Source organism: Aphelocoma coerulescens, chromosome 7, assembly GCF_041296385.1.
Source record: "Aphelocoma coerulescens isolate FSJ_1873_10779 chromosome 7, UR_Acoe_1.0, whole genome shotgun sequence".
Lineage (NCBI taxonomy): Eukaryota > Metazoa > Chordata > Aves > Passeriformes > Corvidae > Aphelocoma > Aphelocoma coerulescens.
The window spans coordinates 9,847,535-9,870,815 of NC_091021.1; the positions used below are offsets into that span (position 1 = coordinate 9,847,535).

At 53.6% G+C, this 23,281-nt stretch overlaps 1 protein-coding gene across 1 annotated transcript; it reads right to left on the minus strand.

Annotated features, from left to right (window-relative positions):
- Positions 1 to 8,657: 8,657 nt before the first annotated feature.
- LOC138113339 (maestro heat-like repeat-containing protein family member 7) lies at positions 8,658 to 13,766 on the minus strand. The gene is made up of 15 exons (XM_069021494.1): positions 13,628 to 13,766; positions 13,314 to 13,377; positions 13,051 to 13,201; positions 12,720 to 12,868; positions 12,254 to 12,401; positions 11,821 to 12,008; positions 11,594 to 11,731; positions 11,202 to 11,316; positions 10,921 to 11,058; positions 10,536 to 10,712; positions 10,247 to 10,402; positions 9,986 to 10,087; positions 9,512 to 9,614; positions 9,191 to 9,247; positions 8,658 to 8,902 (listed from the first exon to the last, which is right to left on the minus strand). Exons 1-15 carry the CDS (start codon positions 13,764 to 13,766, stop codon positions 8,703 to 8,705), a joined length of 2,025 nt encoding a protein of 674 aa, XP_068877595.1. The 3' UTR covers positions 8,658 to 8,702.
- Positions 13,767 to 23,281: the final 9,515 nt, after the last annotated feature.

A 23,281-nucleotide genomic window follows, 5' to 3' on the forward strand; every position in this document is an offset into this window, starting at 1 on the left:
GTCTACTTGCAGGACAGATGACTTGGAAAAGCTTCGAGTCAGCAAGTCCTGCAGTCGTGCCTTGAAGGCACCTGCGACAGAGAAGCCTCAGAAAGGCTACAGGACTGCAAGTCCTGCTCTCTGGTCTCGAGGGCTCCTGACACAATGACAGGAGACTCCTCGTCAAGGATTCAGGTCACCAAATCCCACGGTCTGGCCTCAAGGGCACCAGCCGCAGGGATGGGAGATGCCTCAGGAAAGCTCTGAGTCACCAAGTCCCGCAGTCCGGCCGCGAGGCCAGATGCAGGACTAACGCCTCGGAACAGCTGCGGGTCAGCAGCGAACGAGCTGGCTGTGCGGGGACTCCTCACAGCACCACTCACGCCCGTCCTGCCCCGTCGCGTGCACCGAGCACTGTGGCGTGGCCGCGTCGCCGCCAGCACCTATGTCAGCACGTGTCACAAAGGGCCCTGGGACACCCTGTTCTGTTGCATTCCATGGTGACCATTCCACACTGTGTCACAAAGGGCCCTTGGACACACTGGCACCCGCCCCTGGGACCACCCCCAGCCCACCCAAAGTGCCCCGGGTTGGAAGGAATCCCTTGGCCCGAGTGGCTGAGACAGCCTGGGACACACCAAGATCAGCCGAGTCCACAGGGCAGGACTCTCTCTGCTGCCTGGCCCACACACCCCAGCTCTGGGCTGGCCCTGGGCCAGGGCAGCTTCCAGCAAGCAAGAGACAAATGCATCCTGCCGAGAGTTGAAACACACCAGATAGGGAAGATGTGAAAAGTACGCGCGTAAAGGCCTTTTAATTCACAGCTCTCAAAGAGAGCTTTGGGGCTCGCAGCTGGACAGAGATGATCTCGCTCAGACCTCTGCTGAAAGGGGGGTAACACACTCTGCTGCAGGTGCTTGGGTTGGTCTCCGCAGGCCCAGGCCGATGCCAAACCGTCTCTTCACAGCCTTCTCCCTTCCCAAGTGCAACGGGCCTCAAGGACTGGAAGGAGCACAGGGAGCCCAAGGGAGACAGTTGCACCCACTTCACTGGGGGCACCTGGGCAAGCACTTTCCTTGAGAAGCAAGGCCCTCTCCTCCAAAGGGATTTCCCCCAAATCTGTCCATGTCCTGGGGAACAGCAACACACACTTAGGAAACCCTGGCAAGGCTGAATTACTTCCGGTCCTTTCAGAACAGGCCCTCCGGCTCGCTCTCATCTTCCCCCAGGTGTGGTCCCACGTGTCGGTTCAGGCGCGCAGCCCCGGGCCCCTACAAACACAAGCTGCCCGCTGCCTCTGCACCTGCCTCAACTCCTGCCTGCGGTCACAGCAGCAAAACCAGGCTGTTCCCAGCCAGAGGGCAGAGCCCTGTTCCCGCAGGAGGCTCTTGTGAGCGCCTTCCAGGACTCTCCTCTGTGCACGGAGCACTTCTCATGCCCGCTCTGAACACTCTTTGGACAACAGAGCACAAGCCGGCTGGCTCTGGGGTCAGCAGACCCCAAACACAGGCGCAGGAAGAAGCAGCGGCTGTTTTGCAGCCATGCCCAAGAGAGATGCGAAGGGTCCCCTCCCTCTGCTCTCGCTTGGTTGGGTTTCTGACTGGCTCTGAGGCAGGGGCTGCGATTCCTCCCGTGTGGGGACCAGAACCGCACCCAGGATCCAGGCACTGCCTGACAGCGCTCCAGACGCTGCGATGGTCGCGCCTCTGAGTCTCGGCCACTCTGCTGCTGCTGCTGCTTCATGTGCTTTTAGGCACAGCCAAAGCTCACTGTTAAGCCACGATGGTCCCTGGTTGTGCCCTCTTCCTGTCCCTGTGGAGATAACTATACGCGTTGAGGTGAAAGTTTCTAAAGCAGCCCATTTGGCGTTAAACACCTGGCATTAAGAGTCCTTGTCATCTCTTTGTAGCTTAATAATACTGATGGTGTTAGCCACGTAATGCCCAGGGTTTGACTTGTAGGCCAGCCCTGGTGAGGCCTGCTGCTCAGGCCTCAGCACATCAGTTGATCATCAGACTTAGAAGTTGTCAGACTGCCCCAACAACTGTTGCATATATGGTTAGTCCATCTTGAGGCAGAACTGCAAGCTGCATTCCCTGTATTGTGTGCTTGATTAAGCACACAATACAAGGAATGAAACAAGGAAGAAACAAAAAGGTAGCCGCTGCACAAAGGGAAAGGAGAAGGGCCCGTTTGAGCCACAGACTCCCTGGCGGCCACAAAAATATATCAGGTTCCCAACATTCCCATGTCTGCATTGGTACATGGGCTAATTTTCTTATCTCCCTAGTCACCTGTTTTCCTGCTTTTTGATTGTCATCAATTTGTAAGCAACAGCTGGATTGATTTTATTTCCTGCAAACTCCTCCTTCTGCCAGTAGTCTAAAACCATGCGATGCTGGAAAATCGCATTCTGCCGTCGTGTGGATTGGTCATCCACAAGGTCAAGGGTTGCAGCCATCTGGTTAGTTATTGTCTCCAAGATGGCTTGCAGTCATATTATCCACTTCAAATTACAGATAGGTTCTCTGGCCCGTGATACCAATTCCCTAGGGTTCCATGTAGCCGGTCCATAATGTTGTATAATTCTCTCAGGTGGCCACTCATCATCTCCCCATCTTTGGGAGCTTCCCTTAGTTAGGGAGGTGTCAAGACACCATTTTTCTCTGACCAAATCCTCATATATTTTGACTCTGAGCCCCGTCCCGGCTTTGTGACAGCAAAAAGAACAGGGGCCTGATATAGCCTGTGTAACATATTCCTGACCAGTGTGGAGGCAACCTTCGGTAAGCATGTTGGCCACCAATCCAATGATGACCTTCCAAGGGCCATGTTTCGGTAGCAAAAGGGCCTTCCCAACTTTTTGTCATCAACTGTTGGGTCAAAATATAACTTGTTCCCTGGACCTAACGGACCTCCAAAAATAGTTGCTTCACCATAAGAGTCACAATATTTGCATTTCCAAATTCCCGGGTGGGGTTTCCATCTGTAGTCACACCCCTGCTCTGTTTTGTTAGAGTCGGACCAGAACTCCTTGAAAAGGGTTCGAGTTCCATTCTGATGTAGCCACTTGCACTGATAATCATGGACAACATGTGTTTTACTTGTGAAATTGTCTCGGGGGCAACTTAAAAATAGGTGGTCAAAGAACAGATTCCTCCCCACGGCTTTACAGCCTTCGAAATCCCTTTGGTAACTGTGGTAGGGACACCTTACCCAACTACCACTGGTGAGCTTAACATGTGTTTGATTCTATCTACCTTGGTATTTGGAACAATCATAAGGAGGGCAATCCTAGTGGTCCAACAATCAAAACCCAAAGTCCTTTCACAAACACTTTCTCCCACTCGAACCCCATGTCCTTATGTCCGATTACGGCAGTAGATGCCTTTCCCGGAAAGGCGTAATCGCCAATGATTGAGGTCCAGAAGCCTGTTCCTCTGTGTACATGGCTTCGTTCACTGACACACCACTTAGGTGATAATGGTTGGGCTATCTGTCACGGCCCAATCTTTGGCTCTGCCTGGGCTCCTGCAGACCCAGGAGTTGCTGAGGTTAAAGGTGGTTGCCACTGTTTCCCCTAAGGATACAAATCCATTTTCCCAGGTCACAATTTGATCCCAATGATAACACAAAATTAAAAATACCAACAGTAGTCTCATTGTTTTAGTCCTTTCTGTCCTCCACAAAGGTTGGTTCCTCAGCCCAGGCACCGTGGATAGTATCCTTTTCTGAAGGGGCTGTTGCGGTAAACAGGCAGGTTCAGGCATGCAGGGTCTGCAAGATAAAATCCTGTACCATCTAGTTATTCTTGCAAATAACATTTTGTTGTGGGGACATATTCCCTTCTTTTTTTGCCCGGGTCTTGTGATCAGAATGGCGTTGTCCTTTCCTACTGCTATTACCTCAGCCGGTTCAGGAGGGCCATTAGGCCCTTGGACCCGTATTTTAATTCCATCATTCAAGCTGGTAGATCCAAACCCTCTGTCTCCACGAATGGTGGTGACTTGAGGTGGATCCCCTTTTTTCACAATTTTCCTGTCTCCAATTGTCCTTTTACAGTGTTTCCAGATCCTGATGACTATGCCCGTTGACAGGGGTGCTTTAAAGAACACAGACACCAAGAGAAAGAATGGTCCTATTTACTATGAACAGTAAGGAGACACAACAGTAAAATGATACATTTTATAAAACAGTAAGTTTACTACGTGCTTGGCTTTAGTGACAAGCAAAAACAAGCAAGGTAATGCACCTAAGTATTACTATACGAGAGAAAGGAGAGAGAGTTAGAAAGATGCATCACCAATTGCCTAAATACTTTACCATCACCCAGAGTCCACAGTCGCTGGGGAGCCCTGTTTCACAGCAAGGATCTGGAGAACCCTTCCCAGCAATTGGGAAAATCCTACACGCTGCATCCACCCGTAGGTGAGATTTCAGGTTTGCCCAAAACGGCGTCCGGCTTTTAAAGGCACAACTCAGCAAGTCAAAGTGACTTGACTACATTTTTAGCACAGAAGCACCTGGATCTGATGGCAGACTTCACAACCAGCCAGGGCCACAACTTGGCCAGAACTCAGACCTGGGCAGGGAGGGTTTTCCCCTCCAATACCCTACAAACAACCCTCTAGTCATGTCAGTTGGGAAAGTTTCTTAAAAGGATACATTTCTCGCTCATAACTACACAAGGTTACGTGAAAGTTTCTAAAGCAGCCTCTTTGGTGTTAAACACCTAGCATTAAGAGTCCTTGTCATCTCTTTTTAGCTAAATAATACGGATGGTGTTACTTACAGAGTGCCCGGGATCCGTCTTGTAACTCAACTCTGGCAGGAACAAGGTGACTGACTGCCTGGGGGCTGCTTATGGCCTCTGACACCCAGTTCCTCAGGGCTTCCCACCACCCCAGCCCCTCAGGGGCCTCCTGTTCCCTCGTAGCCTCCAGCCACCCACTCCCTCACACATCCCCTCGTGCCTTCCTGTGGCTGTTGCCGAGGCGGACATAAAAGCCACACCAGTCGTAATCCATAGTCGAGAAAGGTAGAAAGATTTTTTATTTTCTCTACTGCTGTTCTTACACCTCTTCACAGTGGCTGTGGCCTAATTTAAGATTGGCTGCTTAGCAAACAATGACAAGGCTGCCTAACAAACAATGACCATTCAGGCAGTAAACAATCAGCTATACAAGCAAAAGTATCGTTGCTTCATATTGTCCACAAGGTCTTCCTTGTACACTCTCAGTGTCCCACAAGAAGAACATCCTCCCCTCATGTCCAGGACCATCTTCTCTTATTAATTGTCTTCTTGGACTTCTCTGTGGGTTTTTCTAAAGCTGCAAAATTTCACTGTAATATTCTCATGGGTAAACTCTGACTGGTTTCAGGTCTGACTCTGTGAGATTGTCAGTCCAGCTGTCAATCTCCTCAGGTCCCCCTTTTTTGAATTACAAAGGCAGCGCTTATGCACTTTTGCAGGGCCCTTTGCAAAAAAAGACAATAAACACGGCACACTGAGCAGGATGCAAAAAAATAACCCATAGGATCAGGCATCCGGTTTTGAGCCGATTTTTGACCCATCCTGCAATTTGCCAATTGCCAAACTACCTATTGAGCCAATCAGATTCTGATTCTTCCCGCAATTTTGACACGCTTGTTTGTAATTCCTTAATGTGGGCATGAATAGATTTTGAATGATCAGACAAATTCATACAACACATTCCATCGAAATCCTCACATCCATGTCCATGGTACTAGTAACAAAAAATCAATGGCAGCTCTATTTTGCAGTGTAGCATGCCTTACTGAACCAACACCTGTTAATAATCCAGCTAAAGCAAGCAAAGTGGCATTAGTCTGCCAAGCTAACCAACATCCTAACTTGTTTAACAGTCCCAGTGCTTTAGCAGATGCTATTTGAGGAGAAAAGAAGGAAACAGCCCATCAAGTATCTGATGGCCAAAATTTGGTGGTGTCATTGCAATCAGGGGCAAATGCATGGATGCTGTGTTTTCCCCTCCATGGTTTATGCTGTAAAATCATGGATGTGTCAGGTGTTAACAGTGAGAGTCGTCCTAAGTTGCAAGGACCTCCCCTGATATGGGATGGAATTGCAGCCCATGCTCGGTCTCTGCAAATAAAAAACACCCCTGGGGGCAAAGCTAGAGGAACAGTAGTAGAGTGTGAAATATGTGGTGAACTATAATTGCACCAGGCACTTTCATTTGCAGATATGGGTTGGTTAGGAGAAACATCCCATACTTCGGACTGATCAGACCCAGAATAATTAAACTTAACACAAAAAGTCCGTTTTCACAGATCCTAAAAGCTCTATTTCTTGTGGCTCAAGAGTTGCAGGGGCAAGGTACGAAACCCACTGATCCCAAGCATCAGCGTGATTGTGTGATTGTAAAAGCTTGCAAACTGTCCTAGGCTTTGGCCAGTCCTCTACTGGCAAGCCAACAAGGCAGGTAGAAAAAGGACTGTCAGGAGCAGCAGTGGCTAAGCACGGAGTATCTTGCCCTGTCACATTGGCCAGGGTAACCCACACGTTGGTTCTCGGCTGACTGACAGGCCAAGCAGAAACAGCAGGCACTAAGCTCAGCAAAACTGACAAGGACCATACTGGCACCTGCATTTTTCTGTTATTCGTTGACATTTGCACTCCAGTGCATCCCAGTGCAAGCCAACACCCCTGGATCGCAGGGATATACAGTGCAATAGAGTCCTCCTTGGTCACCGGTGCTCGATGCTCTCTCTGGTCGGAGGTAGCCCGAACCACGCTGCCAAGGTCATCAGCCTGTGTTGCTGTTACCCTCAGCATCTGGCCGAACAGGCAGTGGGATATTCTGCTGCAAATCGGGACACACACACCTTGCTGGCACCCACCGTGCTCCAGTACCTGTGGAAACACAAGCGTATCCACGCCCCCACATGACAAGGTCCCAGGGGCCTTCCCACTGGCTGGTAAGCAAATTCCTTACCCATACTTTAGCTCGAGGCAAATGTATTTCACTGGTGGACTGCAAGGAATAAAAATGATTTAAAATGGAGGGATTGTTTGAATCAGACGGTATTGCCAAGTGATTTATGGTATTTACAGCTTTCAAAAGTTGGGACTGTGGGGTTTCCCCTTCCATTCTCCCTTTTTGTTTTCCTAAAACAGTTTTAAGTGTGTGATGAGCACATTCAACAACAGCTTGACCAGTGGGAGAAGGAGGAATACCAAATTTGTGAGAGATGCCCCACAAACGTAAGAAATTCCTAACTTTCTGAGAGGCGTAGGCCGGCCCATTGTCAGTTTTCACGCAGGCAGGGACGCCTAAAGCAGCAAAGGCTTCCTGCCAGGGCAAAATTACATCACGGGCCTTTTCTCCAGCATGAGCAGAAGCCCATAGAACAGAGGAAAAGGTGTCAATGGATACATGTACATATTTAAAATGACCAGATTCTGAAATGTGTGTAACATCAGTCTGACAAAGCTGTAGGGCCAAAAGACCACAGGTTCACACCTGAAACCAGTCCGAGTTTACCCATGAGAATATTACAGTGAAATTTTGCAGCTTTAGAAAAACCCACAGAGAAGGCCAAGAAGATAATTAATAAGAGAAGATGTCCTGGACATGAGGGGAGGATGTTCTTCTTGTGGGACACTGAGAGTGTACAAGGAAGAACTTGTGGATAATATGTAGCAACGATACTTTTGCTTGTATAGCTGATTGTTTACTGCCTGAATGGTCATTGTTTGTTAGGCAGCCTTGTCATTGTTTGCTAAGCAGCCAATCTTAAATTAGGCCACAGCCACTGTGAAGAGGTGTAAGGACAGCAGTAGAGAAAATAAAAAATCTTTCTACCTTTCTCGACTATGGATTACGACTGGTGTGGCTTTTATGTCCGCCTCGGCAACAGCCACATGTGGTGACCCCGAGACGTGATTCAAAGAGCCTGCCTGGAGAGCAGAAAGCCTGTGTGGAGAGCAGGGGACGTGGATTCAACGGGAAGGAGAGTAGCAAAGAGAGCTACCAAGATCTAGATCGGACTGCAACCTTTTAAAGGTGAGCCCGTTGATAACAAAATGGGAGCAGATGCATCCCAAGAGGATGACTAGTGTGGCTTTTATGTTTGCCTCAACAACAGCGACACCTTCCCACTGCCTTGTCCCTTCAGGGCCTCCGCAGCACCTCATCCCTTCACGGCCTCCCACCGCCCCGTCCCTTCAGGGTCTCCCCCAGCCCAGCCAACCTGCCCGGCAGCGGCACAGCCCCGACAGAGCTCCAGAGGAGCTGGGTCAAGAGGCACCTCGGAGCCCTCAGCAATCCAGCCAGCAACACGCAAGCAGGAGGACACAGATGGTGGTTCCTGCCTGGGACAGGGCTTGTGGCCATCTCCAGGCACCAGTCCCACAGGGATCCCCGCAGCTCCGGCCCCTGCCCACCCGCTCTGTCGGCAGCGTTAAGGCTCCAGCACAACCACCAAAGGCCAAGGGGCTTTTCTGGCCATTTTCTTCCACGTTGCAGCCCTGGGCAACTTGCTGAGCACAAGCAGCTTTTTTCCCTCTTCCCCTACGTCCTGCGGACACCGGGCACCAAAAGAAAGCTCCTGGGAGTCTGTGTATTGTAACACATTCTATATTTACATGCTAAGGAAAACGTAAAGAAGAAAAGAACAATCTTCAAGAAAAGAAAAATCCCTGAAGGCTCAGGTGGCCCCGCCAGACAGAACCTCCCAGATCAGCTCTCCGCAGAGCTCCAGCAGTGCAGCCAGCCACAGCCCCACAGACGAGGCCGTGTCTTGCATGCCCTGCGGAGTCGATCTCGGAGCTTCTGGAAGATGGAGTACGGAGGTCTCTTTGCTGCTCTGAGGATGTCCAATGCTTGAGCTGCCAGCCTTGAGACAGCAGGGCTGATGTCATCTGTCATGTCTTCAAGGGCTGGAAGAGAGAGGAACAGAGCCACGGTCAGAGCCCAGATCTGTGGGGACACGAGGAAGTGCCCCTGGCCAGGGCCATCCCACCCACTCTTGCCATGGCCAGGAGGGAGCAGGAGCCAACGGGAACAGCCGGAAGGTGCTGGCCACCGATCCCCACATGTCCCTGAAACCTCTCTGTGCTCTGCCCACGCCGCCCCTCGTCCGCACAGGGAGCAGAGCCCTCCGCAGCCGGGCAGGGATTGCAGCTCCCCCCGCCAGCCCCCGCTGACAGCCCGCTGCCCTCACTCACCCTCACAGATGAGCTGGAGCTCTTCCTTCTGCCGCCTCAGGTGCCGCCCGGCGATCCCTGGGAACACAGAGCCTGTCACGGCCCCAAGCAGCACAACTGCCCCACACGGGCGCTGCCAGCCCTGTGGCCACACGCCCTCCTCCCCGGCGGGGCTCAGCCCGGGCCCCTGCCGCATCCTGACGCCCGAGGGCACGGCTGCGGGAGGGCGGCAGCACCCACGGCCCCGGGCCCGGCTCCCGCTGCAGCCGGGGCAGCAGCCGGGCTGGGGCCGAGCTGCGGCGGGGCGGGGAGGCAGGGAGGGGCCCCGGCCTCGGGGCTCACCAATGAACCTGACGGCCGCCTCTCGTAGGGCCGTCTGTGGGCTCCGCAGGTACGGCAGGGCCCGGCGCAGGTGCTCGGCCGCTCGGCTCCTGTCCTCTGCCAGCTGCAGAGAGGGCACGGAGGGAAGGCTTGGCGCGGGCTCTGCCCCTCGGCCGGGCGCTCCCTGCGCCCAGCACTGGCTTCCCCTGCCCGCACAGCCCCGAGGCCCGGCCGGCCGCCCCTTTGGAGGGGGCAGAGGGCCGGGTACTGCCGGGGGAGCCGCAGTTTTACCCCGCCCCACAGCCCAGCTGGGTCGGCGCTCCATGGGCACCCACCCGGCTCGGGGCCAGAGAAGCCTGGGGAAGAGCTCCTGGGGAAGGGAGCAGCGTGTGGGGCGCAGGCTGGAGCCCCTGGGTGCAGCACTGGGCAGGGCCACAGCTGCCAGCCCAAAACCCGGGGCCCCGGGGGCTTCTCCAGGCTGCGGTTGGGGCTTACCAGGCCCTCGGCGAACCTCCGTGTCTGATCCACCTGCAGCATCTGTTCAAGATCCCTCCTCTTCAGGAATCTGGCAGCACAAAGCAGCGTTTCCCGAGAAACCTGGAGAGCAGCAGAGAGCCAGAGGTGGCACCAGAGCCCAGGGCACAGGACCAGCATCCCTGTGCCAAGGCCAGGGGGAAGCTGCAGTCCACGAGGCGCCAGAGCAGGAGGCAGCCGAGCCTGCTCCCAGGCTGCCACCAGCAGCCCATGAGCCCTTACCTCTGCCACGTGCTGGCTCTCATCATGGCAGTGGAAAGAGAGTGGGAGCAGGCTCTGGCGCACGTGTGACTTGAGGGCCTTTTTTCCCTTTTTCCTTATTAAATCCATCACTTTTCGGAAGACATACATGGAGCACATTTGCACCTGGCTATCATCCTGTATAAAAGGAAGAAGCAAGGGCCTCAGCATCGGCTGCTCCAGGCCCACCTGGGCACAGGCCTGAAAATCCACAGGGCACAAAGTGTCCGGACAGCACCCAGTGGCCGTGGCTGGGGGCACAGAGCCTTACGTTGTCAAAGAGTGGCACAAGAGGCTCAGCCAACTGCAGGGCGACGCGGCCGGGTAGCGGGTGGGCATTAGCCAAGAACAAACGGCTGAGTACAATGATGCTCATCCTAACCACACCGCTATCATTTTCCCGCACGAACTCCACGAGGCTTTCAGTCAGGCTCCACATTTTTTCAGCCTGCATGGAACACAAGTCTGGGCAACCCCACCCTGCTGCCGCCGGGCCCAGATGCCAAAGGCCTGTCCCGAAACACGCGGGCAGCTGAGGCGGGAGGGAGGAGAGCTGGGAGCAGCTGCCTCAGCTGCTGAAGCCCAGCCAAGACCAAGGGGCTGCGTTCTCCAGCCCCATGCTGCCAGTGGATCTTCAGCCACTGCTCCCTTCTCACCAGCGAGGGATCATTGCTGAGCACCATGAGGCCACTGAGCGCCAGGCGACGCCTCTCCCTGCACTCGCTCCGCAGGTTCTTTAACATGATCTCCAGGATGCTGTCACCGCATTTACTCAAGTCCAGACACTCCAGGACCTGAAAGGCACAGGGCAGTGACAGGGGACCCGGGTGGCAGGAGCCCAGAAGTGCACAGGGCTTGGCCCAAGCAGCAGCATCGGGCACGGGCACTGTCCCAGGCGGCTGCAGCTGCAAGAGGCAGCGCTGGCCATCAGGCTCACCTCAACGAAGAAGGCCAGCGTGAGCAGATACCAGCGTGGCCGCCTCCTCCTGAGCAGCCCGAGCAGTTGCAAGGTGATGCGGGAACACAAGTGGGGCAAGCCACTGCGCATCTCCCTGGCAGGGGGAAAAAGGCACCAAGACCCTGAGCTGGACGGGCAGACCTCTCCCAGAACGGACTCACAGAGGTCTGATCTCTCCCCAGCACCCTGCGAGGGGACGTGGGCCCTTTGGGAGGCGGCCGCTCCTGGGCACCCTCCTCTCCCAGCCTTTTGCAGTCTGCTCGGCCATCCCTCGGTGACAAGGCCCCCTCGCCCACAACCACGGGGACTGTGTGGGGCACGCCGGGCACAGGGCACAAATGCCAGGGGCGGCGGGGAGGAGGGCGTCTCACCTGGCCAGCAGACCCACTGCATAGTGCTGTGTGTCAGGACAGAGCAGTGTGTCCCAGCCATGCTGGCGCTCCATGGCCACCACCACATCCTCATACTCCAGCCGACGGAGCAGGGCCTCCAGGGTCTGCACTACAAACCTGTGTGCAGAGCAAAGCCCAGGTCAGGCTGAGAGCACTGGCTCCTGCTCTGGGGACATGGGAGGGACAGGATGACTGGGATGGAGCACCTGTTGGGATTGGTGGGAAGGCAGTGTTCCTCCCGGCATGCTCTCCAGAAAGTATTAACCTTCTGTGGTATATGTTCTGTGCTGAAGAACACTTGGAAGAGCAGATACACAAAGAAGCGAGGGAAATACACCGTCGCTTCTTGTGGCCAGCAGGGCCCCTGGAGGATCTTCCACATCACCAGAGTTGCCTGCAAAGGACAAATCCCCCTGAGACAGCACTCAGTGCCCAGGTGTCCCTGTGTCAGGGCCAGAGCATGGAAGGGAGAGGCCAGGGGAGATGCAGGGGGAGCACCGGGCCTGGTGCCTCTGAACCTGCCCCTAGCCCAGGTTTCAGCCCAGCGCCCGAGGCAGGGAGATGCAGGGTGGGAAGAGGATGGAGAGCTGCTGGAGAGGCGACCTGGAGGGTGAGCAAAGGCCAGTTCCAGAAACTCACAGCCAAGGCAAAGACATCCGTGTTGTCCCCATCGGAGGTGTGTGTGATGTGCTCTGGCCAGTTCCTCAGCACTTCGAGGAGTATCAGCACCACCAGCCTCGCAGTCCTTCTCGAGGACAAGATCGTGCTCCACATGGTTGTAGCAGCTCTGTGGGGTCAGAGCTTTTTGTCAGGGGGGTGTCCGCCACAGCACCGTGGCCTGGGCAGCTGCAGGGACCTGAGCTGGCTGTCAGCCCTGCCTCTGCCCACGGCCCCTCACTGGCAGCATGCAGGCAGCCCAGCCCTGTGGGGACAGGCCCCTGAGGGGCAGGGAGGGAGCATGGCAGCAGGCTCAGGGGCTGACATGCCAGGGCTGGGAAATGGAGGAGCCACAGGGCCCTTGAAGTCTCTGTCAGACACCTGGGACAGGCTCCACAGGGTGATGGGCTGGTGAGTCCTGAGCCCTCTGTGCACATGGGCCCCATACCTGTCACATGAAGGAGCCACACGCAGGAGAGTGATCACCACATCAGTGGGTTGTGCGTCGGTCAGCTCCAGAAGGGTATTGTCCAGCTTGTGCTCGCCAGACTCATTGGCCATGAGCCAGCGGTGGATGTACCTCACCATGGCGGGCACCTGGAGAAGGCACGGGGAGAGTTGGAAGCTGCCAGAGGGAGTAATGTCCCCAGCTTCTCCAGAGAGCTGCTTCCCTTCCCACCACACTGGGATGGCCTCAAAGGCTTAAAGTGACCAGCAGGCGTGGCTTGGGAGGCCATGCAGTTCCTGGGAGGATCGAACCCTGGCCACAGGCTGCTTACTTGCTCTGGACAGGGGACACCCTTATTCACAAGCAAATCCAGCATGGAGGTACTGGCGTCAGTGTTGGAGATGTCCCCGTTTTCCACGGACCCAGTGCCCATGACGCTGGTCTCTTCCTGCCAAATGCACTTGATGAATTTGCAAATCATCAGCAGGAGAACGAAGGGCAGGAAGAGAGGGACGTTCCATGGAGAGCTCCAACGCGCTGCTCGGCTGAGCAGCGACAGCAGGCCCAGCCCAGGTGGGGATGGCTGCAGGTACCTGCGCTGCTCTGCTGAAGCGGCCACGGGCGGGGTCCTGCTCTTGTGTCTGGTCCGTGGCTGCATCTGGCAAAGAGCGAGCGCGGCCAGAGCTGAGGGGCTGCGGGAGAGGCCGGAGAACACAGCCCAGCCCTGCGCTCCCCAGGCAGGGACAGCCCCGGGATGCCAAGGGGATGGAGCACAGCTGCCGGGGGGGCAGCCCTGGACCCTGTTCCGTCCTGGCCCTGGGCATGTCCCCAGGGAATGGGATGGGCTGGGATGGGATGTGGTCAACCTGGCTGCAGGCACCAGCCCTGGGCCCAGCTCTGCCACTCACCATCCTGCAGCAGTTGGAACTGTTCCACTAGTCCAGACTCCTGAGCTGGGACAGCTCCAGGGCCTTCTTCCTCCTCCTTCACCCAGGCCAGCTTGGGCACCCTCAGGGGTCTCTGCTCCATGTCACAGACTGGATTCATGTCTACTTGCAGGACAGATGACTTGGAAAAGCTTCGAGTCAGCAAGTCCTGCAGTCGTGCCTTGAAGGCACCTGCGACAGAGAAGCCTCAGAAAGGCTACAGGACTGCAAGTCCTGCTCTCTGGTCTCGAGGGCTCCTGACACAATGACAGGAGACTCCTCGTCAAGGATTCAGGTCACCAAATCCCACGGTCTGGCCTCAAGGGCACCAGCCGCAGGGATGGGAGATGCCTCAGGAAAGCTCCGAGTCACCAAGTCCCGCAGTCCGGCCGCGAGGCCAGATGCAGGACTAACGCCTCGGAACAGCTGCGGGTCAGCAGCGAACGAGCTGGCTGTGCGGGGACTCCTCACAGCACCACTCACGCCCGTCCTGCCCCGTCGCGTGCACCGAGCACTGTGGCGTGGCCGCGTCGCCGCCAGCACCTATGTCAGCACGTGTCACAAAGGGCCCTGGGACACCCTGTCCTGTTGCATTCCATGGTGACCATTCCACACTGTGTCACAAAGGGCCCTTGGACACACTGGCATCCGCCCCTGGGACCACCCCCAGCCCACCCAAAGTGCCCCGGGTTGGAAGGAATCCCTTGGCCCGAGTGGCTGAGACAGCCTGGGACACACCAAGATCAGCCGAGTCCACAGGGCAGGACTCTCTCTGCTGCCTGGCCCACACACCCCAGCTCTGGGCTGGCCCTGGGCCAGGGCAGCTTCCAGCAAGCAAGAGACAAATGCATCCTGCCGAGAGTTGAAACACACCAGATAGGGAAGATGTGAAAAGTACGCGCGTAAAGGCCTTTTAATTCACAGCTCTCAAAGAGAGCTTTGGGGCTCGCAGCTGGACAGAGAGGATCTCGCTCAGACCTCTGCTGAAAGGGGGGTAACACACTCTGCTGCAGGTGCTTGGGTTGGTCTCCGCAGGCCCAGGCCGATGCCAAACCGTCTCTTCACAGCCTTCTCCCTTCCCAAGTGCAACGGGCCTCAAGGACTGGAAGGAGCACAGGGAGCCCAAGGGAGACAGTTGCACCCACTTCACTGGGGGCACCTGGGCAAGCACTTTCCTTGAGAAGCAAGGCCCTCTCCTCCAAAGGGATTTCCCCCAAATCTGTCCATGTCCTGGGGAACAGCAACACACACTTAGGAAACCCTGGCAAGGCTGAATTACTTCCGGTCCTTTCAGAACAGGCCCTCCGGCTCGCTCTCATCTTCCCCCAGGTGTGGTCCCACGTGTCGGTTCAGGCGCGCAGCCCCGGGCCCCTACAAACACAAGCTGCCCGCTGCCTCTGCACCTGCCTCAACTCCTGCCTGCGGTCACAGCAGCAAAACCAGGCTGTTCCCAGCCAGAGAGCAGAGCCCTGTTCCCGCAGGAGGCTCTTGTGAGCGCCTTCCAGGACTCTCCGCTGTGCACGGAGCACTTCTCATGCCCGCTCTGAACACTCTTTGGACAACAGAGCACAAGCCGGCTGGCTCTGGGGTCAGCAGACCCCAAACACAGGCGCAGGAAGAAGCAGCGGCTGTTTTGCAGCCATGCCCAAGAGAGATGCGAAGGGTCCCCTCCCTCTGCTCTCGCTTGGTTGGGTTTCTGACTGGCTCTGAGGCAGGGGCTGCGATTCCTCCCGTGTGGGGACCAGAACCACACCCAGGATCCAGGCACTGCCTGACAGCGCTCCAGACGCTGCGATGGTCGCGCCTCTGAGTCTCGGCCACTCTGCTGCTGCTGCTGCTTCATGTGCTTTTAGGCACAGCCAAAGCTCACTGTTAAGCCACGATGGTCTCTGGTTGTGCCCTCTTCCTGTCCCTGTGGAGATAACTATACGCGTTGAGGTGAAAGTTTCTAAAGCAGCCCATTTGGCGTTAAACACCTGGCATTAAGAGTCCTTGTCATCTCTTTGTAGCTTAATAATACTGATGGTGTTAGCCACGTAATGCCCAGGGTTTGACTTGTAGGCCAGCCCTGGTGAGGCCTGCTGCTCAGGCCTCAGCACATCAGTTGATCATCAGACTTAGAAGTTGTCAGACTGCCCCAACAACTGTTGCATATATGGTTAGTCCATCTTGAGGCAGAACTGCAAGCTGCATTCCCTGTATTGTGTGCTTGATTAAGCACACAATACAAGGAATGAAACAAGGAAGAAACAAAAAGGTAGCCGCTGCACAAAGGGAAAGGAGAAGGGCCCGTTTGAGCCACAGACTCCCTGGCGGCCACAAAAATATATCAGGTTCCCAACATTCCCATGTCTGCATTGGTACATGGGCTAATTTTCTTATCTCCCTAGTCACCTGTTTTCCTGCTTTTTGATTGTCATCAATTTGTAAGCAACAGCTGGATTGATTTTATTTCCTGCAAACTCCTCCTTCTGCCAGTAGTCTAAAACCATGCGATGCTGGAAAATCGCATTCTGCCGTCGTGTGGATTGGTCATCCACAAGGTCAAGGGTTGCAGCCATCTGGTTAGTTATTGTCTCCAAGATGGCTTGCAGTCATATTATCCACTTCAAATTACAGATAGGTTCTCTGGCCCGTGATACCAATTCCCTAGGGTTCCATGTAGCCGGTCCATAATGTTGTATAATTCTCTCAGGTGGCCACTCATCATCTCCCCATCTTTGGGAGCTTCCCTTAGTTAGGGAGGTGTCAAGACACCATTTTTCTCTGACCAAATCCTCATATATTTTGACTCTGAGCCCCGTCCCGGCTTTGTGACAGCAAAAAGAACAGGGGCCTGATATAGCCTGTGTAACATATTCCTGACCAGTGTGGAGGCAACCTTCGGTAAGCATGTTGGCCACCAATCCAATGATGACCTTCCAAGGGCCATGTTTCGGTAGCAAAAGGGCCTTCCCAACTTTTTGTCATCAACTGTTGGGTCAAAATATAACTTGTTCCCTGGACCTAACGGACCTCCAAAAATAGTTGCTTCACCATAAGAGTCACAATATTTGCATTTCCAAATTCCCGGGTGGGGTTTCCATCTGTAGTCACACCCCTGCTCTGTTTTGTTAGAGTCGGACCAGAACTCCTTGAAAAGGGTTCGAGTTCCATTCTGATGTAGCCACTTGCACTGATAATCATGGACAACATGTGTTTTACTTGTGAAATTGTCTCGGGGGCAACTTAAAAATAGGTGGTCAAAGAACAGATTCCTCCCCACGGCTTTACAGCCTTCGAAATCCCTTTGGTAACTGTGGTAGGGACACCTTACCCAACTACCACTGGTGAGCTTAACATGTGTTTGATTCTATCTACCTTGGTATTTGGAACAATCATAAGGAGGGCAATCCTAGTGGTCCAACAATCAAAACCCAAAGTCCTTTCACAAACACTTTCTCCCACTCGAACCCCATGTCCTTATGTCCGATTACGGCAGTAGATGCCTTTCCCGGAAAGGCGTAATCGCCAATGATTGAGGTCCAGAAGCCTGTTCCTCTGTGTACATGGCTTCGTTCACTGACACACCACTTAGGTGATAATGGTTGGGCTATCTGTCACGGCCCAATCTTTGGCTCTGCCTGGGCTCCTGCAGACCCAGGAGTTGCTGAGGTTAAAGGTGGTTGCCACTGTTTCCCCTAAGGATACAAATCTATTTTCCCAGGTCACAATTTGATCCCAATGATAACACAAAATTAAAAATACCAACAGTAGTCTCATTGTTTTAGTCCTTTCTGTCCTCCACAAAGGTTGGTTCCTCAGCCCAGGCACCGTGGATAGTATCCTTTTCTGAAGGGGCTGTTGCGGTAAACAGGCAGGTTCAGGCATGCAGGGTCTGCAAGATAAAATCCTGTACCATCTAGTTATTCTTGCAAATAACATTTTGTTGTGGGGACATATTCCCTTCTTTTTTTGCCCGGGTCTTGTGATCAGAATGGCGTTGTCCTTTCCTACTGCTATTACCTCAGCCGGTTCAGGAGGGCCATTAGGCCCTTGGACCCGTATTTTAATTCCATCATTCAAGCTGGTAGATCCAAACCCTCTGTCTCCACGAATGGTGGTGACTTGAGGTGGATCCCCTTTTTTCACAATTTTCCTGTCTCCAATTGTCCTTTTACAGTGTTTCCAGATCCTGATGACTATGCCCGTTGACAGGGGTGCTTTAAAGAACACAGACACCAAGAGAAAGAATGGTCCTATTTACTATGAACAGTAAGGAGACACAACAGTAAAATGATACATTTTATAGAACAGTAAGTTTACTACGTGCTTGGCTTTAGTGACAAGCAAAAACAAGCAAGGTAATGCACCTAAGTATTACTATACGAGAGAAAGGAGAGAGAGTTAGAAAGATGCATCACCAATTGCCTAAATACTTTACCATCACCCAGAGTCCACAGTCGCTGGGGAGCCCTGTTTCGCAGCAAGGATCTGGAGAACCCTTCCCAGCAATTGGGAAAATCCTACACGCTGCATCCACCCGTAGGTGAGATTTCAGGTTTGCCCAAAACGGCGTCCGGCTTTTAAAGGCACAACTCAGCAAGTCAAAGTGACTTGACTACATTTTTAGCACAGAAGCACCTGGATCTGATGGCAGACTTCACAACCAGCCAGGGCCACAACTTGGCCAGAACTCAGACCTGGGCAGGGAGGGTTTTCCCCTCCAATACCCTACAAACAACCCTCTAGTCATGTCAGTTGGGAAAGTTTCTTAAAAGGATACATTTCTCACTCATAACTACACAAGGTTACGTGAAAGTTTCTAAAGCAGCCTCTTTGGTGTTAAACACCTAGCATTAAGAGTCCTTCTCATCTCTTTTTAGCTAAATAATACGGATGGTGTTACTTACAGAGTGCCCAGGATCCGTCTTGTAACTCAACTCTGGCAGGAACAAGGTGACTGACTGCCTGGGGGCTGCTTATGGCCTCTGACACCCAGTTCCTCAGGGCTTCCCACCACCCCAGCCCCTCAGGGGCCTCCTGTTCCCTCGTAGCCTCCAGCCACCCACTCCCTCACACATCCCCTCGTGCCTTCCTGTGGCTGTTGCCGAGGCGGACATAAAAGCCACACCAGTCGTAATCCATAGTCGAGAAAGGTAGAAAGATTTTTTATTTTCTCTACTGCTGTCCTTACACCTCTTCACAGTGGCTGTGGCCTAATTTAAGATTGGCTGCTTAGCAAACAATGACAAGGCTGCCTAACAAACAATGACCATTCAGGCAGTAAACAATCAGCTATACAAGCAAAAGTATCGTTGCTTCATATTGTCCACAAGGTCTTCCTTGTACACTCTCAGTGTCCCACAAGAAGAACATCCTCCCCTCATGTCCAGGACCATCTTCTCTTATTAATTGTCTTCTTGGACTTCTCTGTGGGTTTTTCTAAAGCTGCAAAATTTCACTGTAATATTCTCATGGGTAAACTCTGACTGGTTTCAGGTCTGACTCTGTGAGATTGTCAGTCCAGCTGTCAATCTCCTCAGGTCCCCCTTTTTTGAATTACAAAGGCAGCGCTTATGCACTTTTGCAGGGCCCTTTGCAAAAAAAGACAATAAACACGGCACACTGAGCAGGATGCAAAAAAATAACCCATAGGATCAGGCATCCGGTTTTGAGCCGATTTTTGACCCATCCTGCAATTTGCCAATTGCCAAACTACCTATTGAGCCAATCAGATTCTGATTCTTCCCGCAATTTTGACACGCTTGTTTGTAATTCCTTAATGTGGGCATGAATAGATTTTGAATGATCAGACAAATTCATACAACACATTCCATCGAAATCCTCACATCCATGTCCATGGTACTAGTAACAAAAAATCAATGGCAGCTCTATTTTGCAGTGTAGCATGCCTTACTGAACCAACACCTGTTAATAATCCAGCTAAAGCAAGCAAAGTGGCATTAGTCTGCCAAGCTAACCAACATCCTAACTTGTTTAACAGTCCCAGTGCTTTAGCAGATGCTATTTGAGGAGAAAAGAAGGAAACAGCCCATCAAGTATCTGATGGCCAAAATTTGGTGGTGTCATTGCAATCAGGGGCAAATGCATGGATGCTGTGTTTTCCCCTCCATGGTTTATGCTGTAAAATCATGGATGTGTCAGGTGTTAACAGTGAGAGTCGTCCTAAGTTGCAAGGACCTCCCCTGATATGGGATGGAATTGCAGCCCATGCTCGGTCTCTGCAAATAAAAAACACCCCTGGGGGCAAAGCTAGAGGAACAGTAGTAGAGTGTGAAATATGTGGTGAACTATAATTGCACCAGGCACTTTCATTTGCAGATATGGGTTGGTTAGGAGAAACATCCCATACTTCGGACTGATCAGACCCAGAATAATTAAACTTAACACAAAAAGTCCGTTTTCACAGATCCTAAAAGCTCTATTTCTTGTGGCTCAAGAGTTGCAGGGGCAAGGTACGAAACCCACTGATCCCAAGCATCAGCGTGATTGTGTGATTGTAAAAGCTTGCAAACTGTCCTAGGCTTTGGCCAGTCCTCTACTGGCAAGCCAACAAGGCAGGTAGAAAAAGGACTGTCAGGAGCAGCAGTGGCTAAGCACGGAGTATCTTGCCCTGTCACATTGGCCAGGGTAACCCACACGTTGGTTCTCGGCTGACTGACAGGCCAAGCAGAAACAGCAGGCACTAAGCTCAGCAAAACTGACAAGGACCATACTGGCACCTGCATTTTTCTGTTATTCGTTGACATTTGCACTCCAGTGCATCCCAGTGCAAGCCAACACCCCTGGATCGCAGGGATATACAGTGCAATAGAGTCCTCCTTGGTCACCGGTGCTCGATGCTCTCTCTGGTCGGAGGTAGCCCGAACCACGCTGCCAAGGTCATCAGCCTGTGTTGCTGTTACCCTCAGCATCTGGCCGAATAGGCAGTGGGATATTCTGCTGCAAATCGGGACACACACACCTTGCTGGCACCCACCGTGCTCCAGTACCTGTGGAAACACAAGCGTATCCACGCCCCCACATGACAAGGTCCCAGGGGCCTTCCCACTGGCTGGTAAGCAAATTCCTTACCCATACTTTAGCTCGAGGCAAATGTATTTCACTGGTGGACTGCAAGGAATAAAAATGATTTAAAATGGAGGGATTGTTTGAATCAGACGGTATTGCCAAGTGATTTATGGTATTTACAGCTTTCAAAAGTTGGGACTGTGGGGTTTCCCCTTCCATTCTCCCTTTTTGTTTTCCTAAAACAGTTTTAAGTGTGTGATGAGCACATTCAACAACAGCTTGACCAGTGGGAGAAGGAGGAATACCAAATTTGTGAGAGATGCCCCACAAACGTAAGAAATTCCTAACTTTCTGAGAGGCGTAGGCCGGCCCATTGTCAGTTTTCACGCAGGCAGGGACGCCTAAAGCAGCAAAGGCTTCCTGCCAGGGCAAAATTACATCACGGGCCTTTTCTCCAGCATGAGCAGAAGCCCATAGAACAGAGGAAAAGGTGTCAATGGATACATGTACATATTTAAAATGACCAGATTCTGAAATGTGTGTAACATCAGTCTGACAAAGCTGTAGGGCCAAAAGACCACAGGTTCACACCTGAAACCAGTCCGAGTTTACCCATGAGAATATTACAGTGAAATTTTGCAGCTTTAGAAAAACCCACAGAGAAGGCCAAGAAGATAATTAATAAGAGAAGATGTCCTGGACATGAGGGGAGGATGTTCTTCTTGTGGGACACTGAGAGTGTACAAGGAAGAACTTGTGGATAATATGTAGCAACGATACTTTTGCTTGTATAGCTGATTGTTTACTGCCTGAATGGTCATTGTTTGTTAGGCAGCCTTGTCATTGTTTGCTAAGCAGCCAATCTTAAATTAGGCCACAGCCACTGTGAAGAGGTGTAAGGACAGCAGTAGAGAAAATAAAAAATCTTTCTACCTTTCTCGACTATGGATTACGACTGGTGTGGCTTTTATGTCCGCCTCGGCAACAGCCACATGTGGTGACCCCGAGACGTGATTCAAAGAGCCTGCCTGGAGAGCAGAAAGCCTGTGTGGAGAGCAGGGGACGTGGATTCAACGGGAAGGAGAGTAGCAAAGAGAGCTACCAAGATCTAGATCGGACTGCAACCTTTTAAAGGTGAGCCCGTTGATAACAAAATGGGAGCAGATGCATCCCAAGAGGATGACTAGTGTGGCTTTTATGTTTGCCTCAACAACAGCGACACCTTCCCACTGCCTTGTCCCTTCAGGGCCTCCGCAGCACCTCATCCCTTCACGGCCTCCCACCGCCCCGTCCCTTCAGGGTCTCCCCCAGCCCAGCCAACCTGCCCGGCAGCGGCACAGCCCCGACAGAGCTCCAGAGGAGCTGGGTCAAGAGGCACCTCGGAGCCCTCAGCAATCCAGCCAGCAACACGCAAGCAGGAGGACACAGATGGTGGTTCCTGCCTGGGACAGGGCTTGTGGCCATCTCCAGGCACCAGTCCCACAGGGATCCCCGCAGCTCCGGCCCCTGCCCACCCGCTCTGTCGGCAGCGTTAAGGCTCCAGCACAACCACCAAAGGCCAAGGGGCTTTTCTGGCCATTTTCTTCCACGTTGCAGCCCTGGGCAACTTGCTGAGCACAAGCAGCTTTTTTCCCTCTTCCCCTACGTCCTGCGGACACCGGGCACCAAAAGAAAGCTCCTGGGAGTCTGTGTATTGTAACACATTCTATATTTACATGCTAAGGAAAACGTAAAGAAGAAAAGAACAATCTTCAAGAAAAGAAAAATCCCTGAAGGCTCAGGTGGCCCCGCCAGACAGAACCTCCCAGATCAGCTCTCCGCAGAGCTCCAGCAGTGCAGCCAGCCACAGCCCCACAGACGAGGCCGTGTCTTGCATGCCCTGCGGAGTCGATCTCGGAGCTTCTGGAAGATGGAGTACGGAGGTCTCTTTGCTGCTCTGAGGATGTCCAATGCTTGAGCTGCCAGCCTTGAGACAGCAGGGCTGATGTCATCTGTCATGTCTTCAAGGGCTGGAAGAGAGAGGAACAGAGCCACGGTCAGAGCCCAGATCTGTGGGGACACGAGGAAGTGCCCCTGGCCAGGGCCATCCCACCCACTCTTGCCATGGCCAGGAGGGAGCAGGAGCCAACGGGAACAGCCGGAAGGTGCTGGCCACCGATCCCCACATGTCCCTGAAACCTCTCTGTGCTCTGCCCACGCCGCCCCTCGTCCGCACAGGGAGCAGAGCCCTCCGCAGCCGGGCAGGGATTGCAGCTCCCCCCGCCAGCCCCCGCTGACAGCCCGCTGCCCTCACTCACCCTCACAGATGAGCTGGAGCTCTTCCTTCTGCCGCCTCAGGTGCTGCCCGGCGATCCCTGGGAACACAGAGCCTGTCACGGCCCCAAGCAGCACAACTGCCCCACACGGGCGCTGCCAGCCCTGTGGCCACACGCCCTCCTCCCCGGCGGGGCTCAGCCCGGGCCCCTGCCGCATCCTGACGCCCGAGGGCACGGCTGCGGGAGGGCGGCAGCACCCACGGCCCCGGGCCCGGCTCCCGCTGCAGCCGGGGCAGCAGCCGGGCTGGGGCCGAGCTGCGGCGGGGCGGGGAGGCAGGGAGGGGCCCCGGCCTCGGGGCTCACCAAT

Coding starts and splice junctions, on each gene's coding strand:
- LOC138113339 (XM_069021494.1), bottom strand. CDS start 13,766: ATGAATCCAGTCTGTGACATGGAGCAGAGACCCCTGAGGGTGCCCAAG. Junction 13,378..13,627: donor GTTCCAACTGCTGCAGGATG/GTGAGTGGCAGA, acceptor GCTCTTTGCCAG/ATGCAGCCACGGACCAGACA. Junction 11,059..11,201: donor CGCTGGCCTTCTTCGTTGAG/GTGAGCCTGATG, acceptor TGTGCCTTTCAG/GTCCTGGAGTGTCTGGACTT.